Below are 17,764 nucleotides of genomic sequence, written 5' to 3' on the forward strand. Positions count from 1 at the left end.
ACTTTCATCCTTCCTGTGTTGAGTACATTTGGATGTTGTATTTTAGTCAGTATGGGATGAGATTAAGGAAGTACAATATATTCTTCTTCTTCTATTCTAATAGTAGTGATTAATATTCATGGTCATGATATCAAGTAAAAATAGCAGAACTGAGATTTGCATACAGTTTTGCAGCCCTAAGATGTAAGATTATATTTGCCTTTTTGACCAAAGCTCAGTCATAAAGAATATCTGAAAGAGTCCTTCATCATTATCATGTTTGACAATAAACTAACAAAGCAAAAGGGCTGTTGAAGGAAAAAACGTTACAGAACAAGGTTTGGAACTGACTGAATGCGGTTCAAAGCACTGCTGAAAAAGTGAAGTGACGCTTAGAATATCTTTCCTGGTAAAATAAAGGCTTTTAGCTGTAGCTCGGCCTCTATAGGTACGTGTTTTTTTTAGCCAGGGCTACTTTGATTCATGCCTTTTGTCTGGCTGCGTATCGATCGCCCTCTACATCCTTTGTGTCAACAACCCATCGATGCTGACTCTTTTTTTTTTCTCTCGGTCTTGATAATGTTTCTCTATTGATTTCGGTGCTCGACTGATGCCGGTCTTTCGGATCTGCCATTGAAATTTGAAGAGTGAAACTGTCTAATTGATTTCAAAGAGGCATACTTTTCCCTCATCACACTGCTTAAAAATTGACTTTTTAAATGGTCTGTTTAATTACTTTTCCCCATTTTAAATATGTATTTTTTATATTTTATTCTTTTATCTAAGTCTAAAATTGTTCAGTATGATGATATGAACCAAAATCTCAATTCAGCCGCCACAAAAACAGTCAAATATTGTATAAAATCAATTGGAGATAGTCGTATTAGTATCCTGATATGACTATCTCCAATTGATTTAGAATGAAAGCAGCTTTATCTTCGCTGTTTGCTGAAAACTTCACACAAATGACTTACTTTCTTTCATGCCTGGTTTAAGAGTGATATGGTGTCTGCTCAGAACCTTCATGACCTTTTTTTCTGGTGGAAAAAATCTTTTTTTTTTATTTTTTACATATTCATCAGGTCACATCTGAAGGCGGCATTGAACTCTCATTGGTCATGAGTCATCACTGAAATGATGGATCCTGACAGCTTCTCTGAATTTATAACAGATAATTGAAAAGTAGTCACCAAAACAGGATGGAAAGAAACCACACAGTAAAGTTTCCCACAGGACAAACATCGAGACTCAGCCGCAGCTTCCCTGCATGTGTTGTCATTTGACTTTTATCGTGATTCAGTGCAAACCCGAGCAAATACTTTTGTGAAACCAGCTCACTTTGTGTACCACAGCTGTTGTCATGGGTGGGACAAGTGACTGCAAAGGTGTCAAGTTCAAAAGCAACCAGGTCACAACAGGGTAGCTTTTGAAAAGGGGGTTGAGCAAGGTCATTATGTATGTGTGCCTCTCATTCAATGTCTCATTCAAGCTCTAACACTTCCTTTCATCTGTTGTCTTGGGATGTTGATGAGTTTATGCAGGTTTAGTCTTATTTTGTCTGTGTTGTCTTTTCAGGTGTGGCTGGTAGAGTAGTGCGAGGTAGAGGACTGTTACCCCTTGCCCCTTCCCTCGCTGTCCATCTGGGGAGAGCAGAGTCCTTGTTTTTCTTTTTCTCTGCCCGGACGCAACCCGACAACTTGTGAATTCATGATCACATGACTGTGGATATGGACGCAGTCCTGTCCGACTTTGTCCGTTCCACTGGAGCTGAACCAGGATTGGCCAGAGATCTGCTAGAGGGTGAGTTACAGAGTATCTCCTAATACAATTACTATTATCTTTCCAGAATCCTGTCATATGACGGGGTTTTTAACAGGTTCTGTTACACGTTAAATCTCAATATCACCTTTCAATTGTATGGGGAGGTAACTCAGTGAAATGAAATAATAGAGACAGGAAGTTGTATTTAAAGGCCTTTCACATCCTCACGTGGAGGAACACACGTGTCATGTAAATAGTTGTAAAACACTCTATTAAATAATATCTAATTGGATATTAAAAACAGAAATTAATAGAAATATTTAACAAATTATCTAATATGAAAAAATGACAAAATTATATAGTATTTCATTAATTTATATTTAAATGGACAGTATTTTTTAAAAAAATAATTTACAAATGAATATATCAATCCACCAATGAATAGATCAAATAAAAAATAGTCTAAAAATAGATTAATGAATAAATTGAATGAAGAGTGCAGATTTTAATCAGACAACTGGAAGGGCAGCTCCTTTCCTGTTTGCTTTTCCTCTCTCAGCTTTTTCTTTTTCATTTACCATTTCTGTGACACTTTGAGTGTTTGCTCTGGTAAAATGAGGTTCCTCACCTGACGTTTCCACAGCAAAGCTCTTTTGTGTCCATTTAAATATAAATTAATGAAATACTTTTTAATTTTGTCTATTTAGATATGATTAATTCATTTGCAATTGTTTTTATTAATTCTTGTTTTTTATTAACCAGTTAGATATCAATTAATGGAATGCTTTATAATTATTTATATGGCGCCTGCAGTCCTCCAGGATGATTTCACTTAATTAGATCTCTGCTCAAGTTGAAGTTGGGTGGAACTCTTTAAGTTTATGTGAGGTCACCAAACTTAATGAACCAATAAGAATGGAGGAAAAAAGGTCTAACCTCTTCCACCCTAACAGGTACAACAAAACTAATCAGAGGATCCAACAGATGTCAATCAAACACAGTCTGCAAGTGTACGTGTGTACAGACACACTTGCTGGGTTGCTGGGTGAAATTTACTCTGCCCTCACCCCACCCCCTCCCCCAAGGGTAGGGATGGAAACATAAACCGGGGCTAATAAAAGCAGTCCACAAAATTGTAAATTATCCAGTTTTATCAAGCATCGTAACATTAACAAACATTAACCTCTGTCACTGTCCTTGGACAGACTGCAGTCCAACGGCATAATGTGTTATTTTTCTGTGCAGTTACAAGAATATTAACAAAAATCATTTCCTGAATAAGATGTCAGTCCAACCTCCTCTCTCGAACTGGCTTAACATAGGAGCCCTGCGATTTTGTGAGTCAAAATTCAGTCAGATTGAACTCCGTGTGAAGGCGAAAGAGGCAAGTGCGTCTCGCCTCGTTCCACATAGGAATTAATGGGAGGCGAAATCTGGTCTGACTGTGCCATCGGAAGAAATCCAATGAGGCAAATAAGTGAAAACACCTGTGTGTGTGTGGACTATGGGTGATGTGTGTAGAGTCTTTAAATACAGCCGAGAGTGACACATACAGAATATAGAGTAATGATTAATGACATTCATTCATTCACAAGTTAAACTTCAATAGCAAACTTGTTATTTCTTTATGAAATCAACTCATTTCAGTTTTGAGTAAATTTGATCAGCTATTTTTTTAATTAAATCTTTGATAGTTCTGCTCCATAAATAACCCACTAACTAAAATACGAGTGTTTTTTTGTGTGACAGCGGGTGATTTTATGAGCAGCAGCTAAAGTGACCACTGTCTCTGTCAGTGCTTCTTGCTTGTTACTGTTACAGACTATCACTAACAGAGGGAAGGTATAGCTGGACTCAACAGGGCTGCTGTTGCCTAGCAGCAACACAAGTTGCAGATAAGAATATCAGTTAAAAATGTAATGCAATTCAGTGACCGGTCAATGCAGTGTGAGTGAGATGTGCTCCAAATTCAGATATTTACTCAAGCACAGGAATGTGCCAGCGGCCTTTACATACGTAAGATAAGACAGCTTATGGTCGAGTTGACTTATGGTAAATATTTAAACTCATTAAGGATGTGTCATTTACTCGACATAGAAACAAGGTTCAGGTTGTCATGCTGGACTTGTTGGCTCAGATAGATGTTGTTACCATCCTTCTCTCTGTAGGCAAGAACTGGGACTTCACTGCTGCCCTCAGTGACTTTGAGCAGCTACGACAGGTGCATGCTGGGAACCTGACATATTCGTTCACAGAGGAGAGGACATATCTGCCTCCCGAAAAGGAGATGGCCAGAGTAGGACGGCCTATACTCCACCGCCAAGATGAGGTGGTGCAAGGTGAGGCCACCAGCAAGATGTTTTTATGTTGTATAATATAATTTGACAGGTGCTGGGCTCAGTAAGTGATGTTAAATAAGGACACACACTGATGCGAAGCACCGGAAGGCAGGTCCAGACTATTATCATCCAGTAATAGAAGTAACAGTTCACGCATGCAGATATGCTTCATACAGACAAGGAAAGTTAATAGCTCATGTAGTTTTGACACATATGCCACCTGCAGGCAGTAACTACTAACCATTGTAACATTCCCTTTTTTTTTATTTCCCAGATTTCCTTAATATCTGAGTTTGCTTAGATATCAAAGTCTCTTCACAGGTCTTGGGGTGCACATGTGTTGTATAAAACCTGTTGTGGCTCCAGAGGGAGCTGTGCCAAATCTGATTAATTGCCTCAAGTAATGTCACTTGAGTGAGCATCGGTTGGGTTTGAAGACTTCAAGTTTGAAAATGAAAAAAATATTTAGGGTGCGGAGTTAAAAAGAAGTGAGGTTACCAGACCTCTGTAGCCCGCTCTTCATCTCTGCTTTAGGCCGGCAGCACAAAGCTACATTAGCCGCTACCAGCATAACACACCTGAATCTTAGACATCGGCAGTTGAGTTGCATTGTGGGTAATGTAGTGGCCAGGTTTTGACAAGAAAGAAGAACGCGTGGAATACAAAAGGAGATACCTCTGGTTCGGCTGCATTGAAGTGCAATGCTAAATCAGCGGAGCACTCTTTTAACTACAGTTACCTTTATAAAAATGATATACGTAACACCGTTTCTCCACATCCTTTGCAATTGTCTTGCAGCTACAGAAAAGCGTCTGTCAAGGGGCATTTCCCACGCCAGTTCAACCATCGTCTCCCTGGCCCGCTCTCACGTCTCAAGCACTGGAGGTAGCAGTAGTGAGCCACTTCTGGACACACCCCTCTGCACTTTCCAACTACCAGACCTCACCATGTACCGAGATGACTTCCGCGGGTTCATTGAGAGGGACCTCATCGAGCAGTCGATGATGGTGGCCTTGGAGCATGCAGGTAAAAGGAAATGAACACCAACCCCACATAGAGTTTCAAGGTTTTACACCCAGAGGTTGCTGGCAAGAGTGCTGTTTTTATTACAGGACCTCATAGACCTTCTCTGTGTTTGTAGATACGGAGCTACTACATACAGTAGTAGAAAGCACAGTCTGCAACCACTCAGCATATCATCACAATACGCAAACCACAGACATCGTCCCCAGACTTGTTGTCATACATACCAGTGTAGTGAGTCACATATGAAATCACATCACTGGAAAGCATCAACCTCATCACAGAGCAGATAATTCAGTTTTATACGCATAACAGAGAATTTCACAATCACTCATATTGTTAACACACATGCAGATATGTAAAGTGCAGATGTTTGTGCACATCCATATTGTAGTATAAAACAAGGTGGCAATTTGCTTCATTTAAAAAAAAAATGTTATTTGACTGCTAATATAAAAACAAACCTTGATGGGGAATTATATTTACTTACTTTCTATAATAACACTGAATCATGTGACTATTTTCCAACATGGAAATCTAGTGTTGATACAATTGTGTTCCAAACCGCTCTTCATGTTTCCATATGGGAAGTACTACAGTAATTGTTTTGGATTGATACCACGCCATATTTGTAATGTAAACAGGTGAGTAAAAAATGTTCCTATTTACTTGCAGGGCGACTGAACTGGTGGACAAAAGTAGTTCCAAACTGTCAGAGTCTGCTGCCTCTGGCAACAAGCGGAGACGGAAATTGCCTGTTACACGCAGCCTCGCTCGGTGAGTATCACAGACCTTTCAAACAAGACCCCGATACTGTGCAGGTTCACACTCCATTAGCATTCATTAAGAGAGCTTCATTGTTAGCTCAAGCACTAATTGCATTTTACAATGTTGCAGTGCACATTCACTTAGCCTCTGTGGCCCACTTAGGAGCCCTAGCCTAGAAAATGAATAATGCCCTTACTGATGTGCAGGGATTGTTCCAGACGTTGTAGTGAATCACCTGAACGGTAATATTCATGTGATTAATCTGTTAAAAAAGCCTCTGCAACGCGCGCCGTTCTTCCATATTTTATCATTTTCAAGTGCAGTTGTACTCAAGGTTTTGTTAATGTGTGTTAAATGCCCTCAATTTTGTTTTTCTAATTGCAGGTATGTGGGGCTTTCATGACCGGGACCTGATGCTGCGGAAATCCTTGTATGCGCTAATGGATCACGGGTTGGAGAGAGAGGCACTGAAGCGCAGGTGGAGGTGGCAGCAGACCCAGCAGAACAAAGAGGTCTGTTATAGAGGCTGCACATTTCTCTAGGTCATCTTTGTTACTCTGCGATAGCTGTACGAGGGCGGTGGTAGTCTGAGCGTAGCAAAGCTTGTGAACTTGTGATCAATTTGTTGTTGGGTTTGATTCCTTTTAACCGCATGGGAAAACATACAGCGATAATTTTTCAAGTTAATGCCTTTACATGCTTTCTATGCTGCACAACTTCAAAATGTCAAACACACACAGCTCACTATTGTTGATAAGTGTGATACATGCAAATCCAGCTCCTTCAAAGGGGGGGAAACAACAGCAGAGACAGGAAGGACATCACTGGGACAATGTAAACGTTTCTGAATGTGAAACAGTCTCCAGTCATCATAGGCTAGACCCATGGAGATATGATACTATACTTTTCTATACTGTCCTATGAAGAACATTAATTTGCATTGCAGGTTTTGCAGGTTTTAGATATCAAAACCACTTCCATATAGTGTTTACCCTCTTTTGGCATAGCATTAGTTGATTTTGTAGTTTTTCTCTCTTATTTCATACTGGATATTCTGCTTTATTTAACAGTTGATAGTCATTTTTGTCATTTTGTGCATCCTTGATAACAGGCTGATGACCGCATCAAATAGAAACAGTGGTTTAAAGATTGTTTTATCATTACCCTGCAGTTTAAAGTATATTATCTCTAAATCCTGGTATCTCCTCCTCCACCACTAATACTGTTTTGCTGTTGGAGTTGTTTATGCACTATACTTTGCTTTCCGGCAATCTGCAAAGGCAAAATCTTTTATCCCTTTTTTTTTTACAGAACACAATGACATTTCTCTCCGTGAAAGCAAGTGTAACAGCACACTAAGTATGTTAGCTAAAGTGGTTGCAGACACCCACAGAGGAGATGCCACACGAATGACTGCCTAATGTTCACCCGTTCTCCAGCAGCCACCACAGAGGTGTCCTTAAGCAAATCACTTAAACCAGAATCTCTTCAGCAGAGCCGATCAGTGGCCGGCAGCAGACGACTGTGGCTCCACATTTTTTTTATTTTGTGTGTGTGAATGTGTGTAACTGTATGTGAATAGGGTCATTGATTCTGAGGAAAAAAACATGTTAATGAGCGGTTTCTTTCTGTCCATATACGGAGGTTAAGAACATGATATTAATGAGGGTTCTGTTGCTACTGTGCGAACGACACAGGTGTTTGTACAGGCTCTAGTTAAATTTCTTTCCTCAGTTGTCGGCATTTAACCTTGTGGTAAGATGCCATAACGTCAGTGCATGCTTTTGTGACATTTGACACGGCCTCTCTAAATGGCAAATGTGTGTGTCCTTTCTCCTCAGTCTGGTCTGGTGTACACGGAGGAGGAGTGGCAAAAAGAGTGGAATGAACTGTTGAAGCTTGCCTCCAGTGAGCCGAGAATACACTACAGCACCAACGGCACCAACGGGTAAGGTCTGGCTCTGACAATGCGGGGACTGTTAAGCCGACACACTTAGTCACATTCATGTTTTCATTCACAATCAAACAACTGAGCTCACAATCAGAACTAAGTGTCTGAGCACATTTTAGTCAATCTGCCACTTATTGTAACGTATGAGCAAAGGTGCTTCAGTGTTTATTTGTTGGCCGAGCATAAAATCTCAATGGATTTAATATATAAACAAAGCTACTGTACAGTATATAATCCAAACCCTCAAAGTTTGATGTGGTTTTGATTTTTTTTTTGTGCAAAACCACTTTAAATGCAATTGTTTCTCAATACTCTTACCTTCATGTTTATACGAATATTTGTGTTTGTGGTTCACCAAGAAATATATAATCCACAGTTTTTAATAAGTCATAAAGAATCACTTAATAAGACATTAAATTTACACTCTACTTGAAATTTTGATAATCTCTGGTTTGCAACAGCTTAAACAATTGTGTCTCTGTTAACCAAAAGCCGTGTTGTTGTCTTCAGGGGAGAGTCCTCTGACGAACCAGTTTATGAGAGTTTAGAGGAGTTTCACGTCTTCGTCCTGGCTCACGTCCTCAGGAGGCCCATAGTGGTGGTGGCCGACACCATGCTGAGGGACTCTGGAGGAGAGGGTAAATTTTGCCTTAAGTCTCACATTGCTAATTAATCATCGTTCTATTCTATTCAACATAATTTCATCATATATTTCGTCCTCCTTGTGTTTCGCATTGATAAGCTTTTCATATACAGAATTAACACTGCACTTGGCAGAAGATTGATACAATCACTAGAAAGAAATTAAAAGAAAACACTTTTGACTTGTCAGTGATTGATGACTTGCACTAATGAATTAAATACCACACATCAGGTATGTTAAGTAGGTTAAAGCAAACAATATGAACTACTGTGTTTGTCGCATACTGTAACTCTTCAAACACATACATTTTCCCCATAGAAATCTACCTACAGCTTTCCTGAAAGTAAACAGAAACAAATGCCTTAATAGTTTGATAATTATAGTAGCTGTTAATTTTATTTGCACTACTGATACCCTCAAAGGTTGATTTAATGATATCTGAGGAGACAGCACTCTTGGTATAGAATAATTGGCTGGAAATTGATGCAAATGAACTACCAACATTTGATTTATTTATACAGGTGAAAGCCCATTTTTATTTTTTGGCTTAAATCCTCCCAGTGTGCTTTATCAGCTATGGAAACAGTGCTGAGGTCATGCTTTTCAGATGTTTAATGTCCTTTTTACTCTTCTCTAGCTTTTGCTCCCATCCCATTCGGAGGCATCTACCTACCACTGGAAGTGCCAGCTGCCAAGTGCCATCGCTCGCCCCTGGTCCTGGCATATGACCAGGCACACTTTTCTGCACTGGTCTCCATGGAACAGAAGGACAGCTCCAAAGAGCAAGGTAATACCCTGCATCATCCATCACTGTTTTCATCTGAGTATTGATTTTTATTTAGCAGCTTCCTAGTAAGCAGCTAAATTTTACAGTCATATATCACAGTACATCAACTGTGGGTATAATGCTATGCTGATGAGATGTCTTAAAAAAATAATAGTCCTTAATTGAGCTAAATATATTAATGTGTGTAAGGTGCAAAGCCAGAGTTTTCTAGCAAGCACTAGAACCCACTTTCTCACTTCGCAGCTTGCTGCCTTTGCTTGGTGGGGAAGTTCTTTTTTTAATATTGACCTTAGTGGTTTATTTAAGAATGGTGACTAATGGCCGTTGGGCTTTTGAGTATATCCAGTGATCTCTTTAGCTCAGCATTAAGCAAGCAAGCAACTGACCAACATCCAGTATTAAAGTTGAATGATATTTTGATGAAAGTTAAAGTCAAATGTTTGGCATTTCATCAAGAGCTGTTTTTAAATGAGAGTATAATGGATTTAAATAGTAACTCTTTTGAAAAAAAAACACTGAATACTTATGCTCAATCTGATTTTGTTTTTGTTGCTCAAATTACAAGTTTATCCTTGTAAGTCAAGTAACAGTCAGTACCGACATTTACAATCTAAAAATATCAGATGGGACCATCCAAAAACAATACTGGGCAGACACAACAGGCAAAATGTTAAAATAGAAAGTGAGAGAATTGATTGCACTTTGAAATATTTCTGTCTCCAGACAATCCACAGCGCTTGGTTAAAACAATTGGTCTTTTTTTCTAAGAATTTTTTTTTTTTTTTCCATCTCTACCAGCAGTTGTGATTCCTCTCACTGACTCGGAGCACAAAATGCTGCCTCTGCACTTTGCTGTGGACCCTGGGAAAGATTGGGAATGGGGCAAGGATGACACAGACAACGTGATGCTGGCAAGGTATGATCTCCTAAAAAAAAAAAAAAATTTTTTTTACAGATAACATAAATTGAATGTAAATATTAAAGATTTACATCCAGTTTGTCGGGTCAGATGTAGTCATACAACAAACTTAGAAATGCTTTTAAGGGTCGCAAAGAACACTGACTAAAACAAGATTGGCACATGTTCACTACCATGTATATACCCTTATAGACAGCTGTCCCTTTAGGACGTAGTGTCGGTGTGTAGGGATTGACCCCTGACTCCAGATTAGCGACACTCACCGCCAGTGACAATAAGATTAGCTCTAAATACCTTCTATGAATGGACCAAGGGAAGGAACACCAAAATAGCAGTTCAGTAAAAATAACCTTCCACTCTGTTTACCTCAGTTGTTGACACTATGGATGTCTCATTCAGATGAAATGGTGGACAGAGATATTATTACACGGAGTGGCTTTTAACATTGTTTGGAAAAGGTCATTGAGTTCATTCTTTATCCATCATGTCATTTGTTGAGCTTAAAGATATTCAGTTTAAAACAAGATACTGTTGGTGCATTTGCCATTCAGAGCCAAATTACCAGCTACAGCATGTAAATCTACGTTCAGTTTTATTATCGGCCCGTATCAAAGAAGAGGGCCGACATTATACGGTATATCAAGTTAATAACATTTGCCATTATCTCTGGAAACAGCTTAGTTTATTTATAACAGAATACTTGTCTGTATATATGAGTTCAAAGTATGTTAACTTGGTGTAACTCTGCATAGATTTCTGGCATCCTCCGCATATTATTTTGGATACGCATTTTCCTCTCGTATCATGGTTTAGTATCCAGCTCATGACCAGTACCGTCTAACATCACTATTACATTTTAACATGAAATAATAACATCATTCACCCAAACTAAAGCAATTACATTTATACAAGCATGACACTGGTGGGCCTTAGCAGAAAGCAATGGTCCCCTCCCACTAAACTTTGTCTTGTTCCTCTCTTTCCTTCTTCTTCCCAGTGTCGCACTTTCTTTGGAGGCCAAGCTACAGATGCTACACAGCTACATGACGGTCAGCTGGCTGCCCCTGCCCTGTGAGGTAAAGATGGACGTCCACACAGACGTGCTTAGTGATGTTTGCTACTCATTTTGCATGTGACAGATGAAAATTTTAATGACACAACAGGATCCATGTACAAATTTATTGTACATTTTGTTTTTTTAACAATTACAGGCAACATAAGTAAGTGATAAATAGAAAAGGGATTTTTTTTCCAACTTATTTTGAAGGCTGATTGAGTATTTTGAAGTATTTTACAAGCCAAATAGAGTTTTGGAATGAAAAAGAATCTCCAGTGTGTAACATGCGTTTATCAGATTGATGATTAAGTGGTTTGTAAACTATATAACAGCCACTAGTAGTTGGTGTTAATTTCCCACATTGGTTACAGACAAGGGCAAGACCAGCTGTCCCCAGACTGCTGTACAAATTGTAAGTGAAAACAAACTACAGTGGGCCATTCAGGTCATACAGTCACGCCAAGCAAACACTATGACAAAGGTGCTCTTGTATGCCACATGCTAACGCCAGACAGCTTGGAAGGACAAGTTCATGGCTGTTTCATGGTTACGCTGCAGGGAATAGAGGCAATACAGGAATCCCTCTATTAAGATATAATTTAAGGGGATTGTTCAGTTCACCATTGTGCCCAAAGGATAGCTCTATGATGGTGTGTGATTGCTGAAAGATGGAGCATTCTGTAACTGCTCCTTGTCTGAGATCAGAATACTGCGTCATCATGTACGCCATGCCATTTCCAAATACAGTATTCTTTATTTTACAGCTCCTTTAAAGTGTTTGTAGATGAGAAAGCATCTGGAAACTGAGTCATTATGTTTTTCTGCAGTGGTCTACAAAAAATAGCTCTATGAATCACCCTTTTTTCACATCCTCTATATCATTTGCTGTTTTTTTTTGTTTTTTTTTCCCCAATTCCTGAGGGGCATGTACCTTCACTGTTAGAATTTAGTCAGAATGTGAATATATATTTATATATATATTTATATATCTGCATTGTTTTCCCTCTAGCCTGTATTTCTGCTTTGTTTCCTTTCAGCAAGCCCCTTTGGCCCAGCCCGAGTCACCTACTGCGTCGGCAGGAGAGGATGCCCGCACCCCTCCTGACTCAGGAGAGTCAGATAAAGAGTCAGTCAGCAGCAGCTCAAATGGCAACGGAGACACCACCACAGGATCAACGGTCAACGGAGGAGGTTCCTTGGCAAAGAACAGCTCCTCTTCATCATCGAGTTCCTCCAGCAGTGGATCAGCAGGGGCGGGTACAGGAACAGCAGGAAAAGACAAAACCAAGAAGGAGAAGGAGAAGGATAAAGACAAGAAGAGGGCAGACTCCGTGGCCAATAAGCTCGGCAGTTTTGGCAAGAGCCTCGGCAGCAAGCTGAAGAAAAATGTGGGCGGACTGATGACAGGAAAGAACGCTGGAGCTGGAGGTGCCAAGCAGGAGGGTGGGGAGAAGAAGAAGGGCTCATTTAGGGGGAGGAAGGGCAGCAAGGATAGCTCACCTTCAGCCCATGCCTCAGAGGATTCTGGGAAAGGCTCCCCCTCCTCAGGTAGTGAGCGTCTCAATGGAACAGGGAGCAGTATGAGCAGCAGTGGTGGAAGCAGTATTGAGAGTGATACCTACAAATACAGCGCTGATGTCAAGGTCAGCCTTGGCATCATGCGAGCCGCCATGCAAGGTGAGAGGAAATTCATCTTTGCCAGTCTTCTCACTACCAGCAACCGGCAGCCCTTCCAGGAGGAGATGATCCAGCGCTACCTTGCTGATGCAGAGGAGCGCTTCCGGGCTGAGCAAGACCAACAGCGTCGTGAAGCAGAGAGGAAGGGTATCACCAATGGCATCCAGCCACCCAAGAAGGAGACGGTCGGTGGTACAGAGCTGACCTACCGGCCTTACGAGGCCAAAGAGGAGCTCTCAGAGAATCTGTCACCTTCATTTAACCAACTTAAGTCCTCTCCTTTAAGCCCCTCTATGTACTCTGGTGTTGTGCCCATCCCCCGGCCCTCCTTTATAGACCAGCCTCCTGCTACAGCACCCCTCACCCAGCACCTTCATATGCACGGCTACATGGATACTCGGCGCCAGCTCGCTGGTGGCTCTCCAGCGACGTCATACCCTGGCCTCCCCTCGTACGCTACCCTTCCCCGGCACTGCCCCACAACGCAGGGTCCCTCCCATCCTCAATACAATAACTCACAAGGCCCCGCTTCCCTGAGTCCCTCTCGCCTCACACCCTCATATCCCCCTGAGTTCGACCCACCAGACTACCCCGTGTCTGAACCCAGTGGTGGGAGCTACACTAACGGCTTCCGGGACATGCGCTCCAACCTAGACTCTCGGAGTGGACTACCCCCAGTCAGACACTACTCACTGGGCAGTGCCGGCGGTTTGGCCAGCCTTCAGTCTAGCCGCTGTCGGACACCCAGCTGCACCTACTACGGACACCCCGAGACGGGCCACTACTGCTCCTACTGCTACCGGGAAGAGCTGAAGAAGAGGGAGACAGAACCAGCCATCCACAAGTTCTGAATGGACCTTGCCATGGTTTAAATTTGATGAGTGGCCTTTTTCAGCTAAAAAAAAAAACAATAACGGTTGGGGTGAATCAGCCTCGGAACGGACAAGAGAAAGGCACAAGCAGCTCTCTCCCTTTTTAAGCTGTGTCACTTCCTGTTGGAATAAACAACCTCAGAAAGTGGCGCAGAGTCAACACGACACCAGAATAAACAGGGTGGTTTCTGACTGCTGGGGTCACGTTTGACCATAGAATTAACTAACTGCACTTCTGTTACATTTTGCTGTGGCTCTTATGCAGGCGTTGTATATGAGTGTATGTGTGTGTGTGCGTGCGTGCGTGCGTGTGTGTGCGTGTGTGTGTGAGCTGCAGGCTCTCCCCCCCTTATCAGAGTTTAACGCCTAGCTACTGTCTCCTCCTAGTGGAGAGAATGTATATGGCAGGCGCCTTTCATAACACTCATTCACACACATACAGTACATATACATTTATACACTAAGTCAGACTCACACTACTACATACACAGTGATGCAAGCATAAACAAAAAAAAAGGCACGAGTGTCTCCACTCCTTTTGTGGTATGTGATAATGTTTGGATTGGTTAATTAAGGGATGTTTGAGCATTTTGAAATCACACCCGGCTAGGGTGATTTCAGTGTTATACAGATTTTACACTACTGTTACTAAATGCTTGCGTCATATGTACCTCGGGAAACAGCAGAATTAATCCTTGTCAAACTGCTTTTTTTTTTCGTCAGCCACCATTTGCATATTGCAAAATGAAACTACCATGCAATGCTAATGATTAAGCGTTCTGTGGGCTGCCGTGGTGCTAACGTTCAGAATGCAAACACATAAAAAGTCCATGCATTTAAGACAACTGCTCTGCACTGTTAGTAGTTTCTCTCTGGCAAAACAAATAGCACCTAAAAATTCTACATTTTTATCCAATTCATTTAATCTATAAATTGGATTATGAAGATGTCATCCTTTTTTGAAGATAAAGCGCAATCGGTCACATTATCGACCAGGCATTGTTGAACAAAGACGACACTACGATACAATCACACTATGGTATGATAATATTCCCAGAGCCTAATCCAGAGTTTTTCCATATGTTTGTTGGAATGTTTCTGATTCTTAGTTGGGTCTTCCTCTTTCTGTAACAATGGTTGGTGCTGCAGCATTTGATTACTGGCCAAACCAAGCATGCAATACTATACACTACAAACTCAAAATGACTCATCCAGCACAACTGATTTTTTGGAGACAGCTGTCATTTGTGTGTCATGTTGTTAAGTTAAATTATTGAAATGTTACTAAACGCATTTTTTGATATCAGACAGGTGAAGAGTTAGTCACTAAGAGCAAATTAACAGATGTGTTATTAAACGAGTGACATAAAGTTGTTCTAAAGCAGCGACAGTGTCTCCGGTCGTGACATTTGTCTCTTAATTTCTGTTTGCATGATGCAATACGACACATGCACTTCTGTTGCATGTTGATACTCAAAAATAACATTTTGTTGACAAAATCTGGTTTAAGGTATGATTCTTATACTCACTGTTTTGAAATGACAAACCCTATGCGCTCTGATGGTTGAGAAATGTGAAACATATTTCATACAATCTCATGATCACAAAAAAAGGTTAACTTCAAAGTCACACGTTCATTGAGTCGTAACAGATAGGATACTTTAATGCGTACTGGTTTGGTCGCCCATTGCAAATTCTGAAGTTTGAAGTTCTACTGAAGGCAGTTTTATTTGTTTCTGGCATTCGAAACCACCAAAACCAGTTGCTTAAACTCTTTTTTGCACAAATTCAAGCACTTTCCTGATGTCCGTAGATACATAATGTTTTACTGTTTTTTGAAGTGGCCTGACTGTTGTCCTTTGTTCATCTCTGCAGACACTGCCACCTCTGTTCATGGGAAATCAGAGGCACAGGCCAGAAGGGTTTCTCTAAAGGATTCATTTACTGTAGAGCTACATTTTGGTGCCAGTGTCACCATCTAACTCAGTTTCCTAGTTGCCTTTTTTTAGTATTTGTCCTCATGGCATCATAATCCTGTCTGTGTGTTGTGCAAGACGTACATCAAGTACCCACTGCTTGCCTCGTTGCCTGCAGTTTCTACTATTACTACTGCCCCCCAAGATTTAACAAATTATTGTTCTTAAAATTTGTGTTAAAGCTATTTAGATTTCTTTTTTTTAGTAAGGCATATCAACTAGTTGATACTGGCTAATATTCAGTTTGAGTCTTACTTATTATGATCTCATTTCATGTCAAAAATGACTACTTAAACACTTAAATTTGTTATTGAGTCCCTTAAAATGAGCAGTGGTGAGAATTTCTTGTTTTGATTCCTTCTTTTCATTTGTGGTAGCGTGACATCCGTTGCTCTACTCTTGTTGATTTGAATCTGTTCTTTGGCCTAAGTCTATCAGAGAAGCACAATTTTAGTATGCAATTCACTGCCTTGCCCAGTTGAGGGCACTCTTGTTTTGTTTTTCTTTTTACTCAGTGTTACAGTAGGAACTTGCCCTTGTGCCCTACATCCTAAACTACAAACAAAAAGTAACCAAAATGTTGGGGAATCATTTTCAGTAGTGCTAGTTTAACACTATATCGCAATATTATCCACATCACAAAAGCCGATCAAGGAAGGAAGGAGTCTTCTTGATGTGCATTTAAAGTGACACTAGAGTTTTAATGACAATAAAACACTTAAATAACGCTATTTCCCAAAAAAAAAAAAACATTAGCATTTGCTGTGTTTATGTGTGTTGACAGTGTTCATGCACTAGCATTGTAATTCAGATGAGACCTATGAAGTGTTCCCTTACTGTGGGAAGGTGATGCCTGTTTTTAATAATGTGTGTGTGTGTGTGCATACTCTCTTTCCCTCCCTCCAAAGTACGTAATAATTAGCTTACAATTAGCTGACAGGGATGCCTCAGAAACATGTAAAACATCAGACTTAGGCTACAAACACTTTTTTGTATTTAAGAAAAAAACAATGAGAGGTTGTATAAATATGTTCCAAGTTATTTTTGTAAGCCCAAAGTTTTACAGTGTTTTTAAAAGGGTAAGAATGTATATTGTTGGATCTAAAAACAGGTGTGGATGATAAGCTTGTAAGAGACTGGATTTGGGGTAGAATCGGTGTTTACCAGAAAGTGACATTTTGGCTGTCGAAAGCGACTCCCAGACGAGCCTCTCGATACTCGAGGCTGTCTCACTGCAAACTAATTTCCTTAATGCTGACCTAACAAGATACCATTTGAGAATATATATTTATAGTGAGATTTTTTTAATAGGTTTCCTTGTGGAATGTTTAGTTGAGACGATTTTAGGATGTTCTTTCTGACATGGCTAGTTGTCCAGCAGTCTGGCTTTTAGTTGTTTGTTGCTTTTTTTTTTTTTTGATTTGTAAATTTCGTTTACTTTTTTTCTACAGCCACCAATCCGTGCTATGCTAAAACATGACAGTAATGTTCTTGTTGACCCAGCTCGTTTCCTCCAGACCAGAAGAGAAATGGCTCAGAATTTGTTTTGCAACACAACTGACCCGATATATATTTTTATATCTTGTACAATACTGTCATTTCTGTGGGAACAGAATATTCATCATCAGTGACATTAACATGGAATACTTCGAGTTGCATGGGACTGGAACTGTTGCATGTAAATGGCAATCCATTTTACCAAATTTGTGCATTATTTTAACTTGATTTCAGTTGTCCTGGTATTTTGATCTGTTTTTATTTTTTATTGTTTTAATGTTTTGATTTTTTTTTTTTTTTTTTTTTGAGAGGAGAGCCCTAAGGCTGTGTGACAGTGCAATCTGGATAGAAAGAACATCAGATTTTATGTTAGGTTATTATTATTATAATTATTAATTTTTTTTGCACCGTTTGAATAAATTCTCATTGTATTTCAAGAACGCTATGCTTCCTCTGTTCTCTATTTCCTATGAAAACACCTCTTGTTATCTACAGAGTCCTGGATCATTAAAGCA

At 40.2% G+C, this 17,764-nt stretch overlaps 1 protein-coding gene across 3 annotated transcripts in view; it reads left to right on the forward strand.

Moving 5' to 3' along the window:
• The window catches only part of otud7b (OTU deubiquitinase 7B), a 32,042-nt gene extending 16,878 nt beyond the window's left edge, over window positions 1-15,164 (forward strand). Inside the window, exons 2-12 of one of the 3 annotated variants that reach the window (XM_067600707.1) lie at window positions 1,555-1,779; window positions 3,909-4,079; window positions 4,878-5,105; window positions 5,778-5,879; window positions 6,255-6,382; window positions 7,712-7,818; window positions 8,332-8,459; window positions 9,102-9,251; window positions 10,050-10,167; window positions 11,168-11,246; window positions 12,265-15,164. In XM_067600707.1, the coding sequence (XP_067456808.1) occupies window positions 1,695-1,779; window positions 3,909-4,079; window positions 4,878-5,105; window positions 5,778-5,879; window positions 6,255-6,382; window positions 7,712-7,818; window positions 8,332-8,459; window positions 9,102-9,251; window positions 10,050-10,167; window positions 11,168-11,246; window positions 12,265-13,755 (2,787 nt within the window). In that variant the 5' untranslated portion in view covers window positions 1,555-1,694 and the 3' untranslated portion in view covers window positions 13,756-15,164. The remainder of the gene's footprint in view (window positions 1-1,554; window positions 1,780-3,908; window positions 4,080-4,877; window positions 5,106-5,777; window positions 5,880-6,254; window positions 6,383-7,711; window positions 7,819-8,331; window positions 8,460-9,101; window positions 9,252-10,049; window positions 10,168-11,167; window positions 11,247-12,264) is intronic. The other 2 variants (XM_067600708.1, XM_067600709.1) reach the window with 2 other exon arrangements.
• Window positions 15,165-17,764: the final 2,600 nt, after the last annotated feature.

This window comes from Thunnus thynnus, chromosome 10 (genome assembly GCF_963924715.1).
Source record: "Thunnus thynnus chromosome 10, fThuThy2.1, whole genome shotgun sequence".
NCBI classification, from domain to species: Eukaryota; Metazoa; Chordata; class Actinopteri; order Scombriformes; family Scombridae; genus Thunnus; species Thunnus thynnus.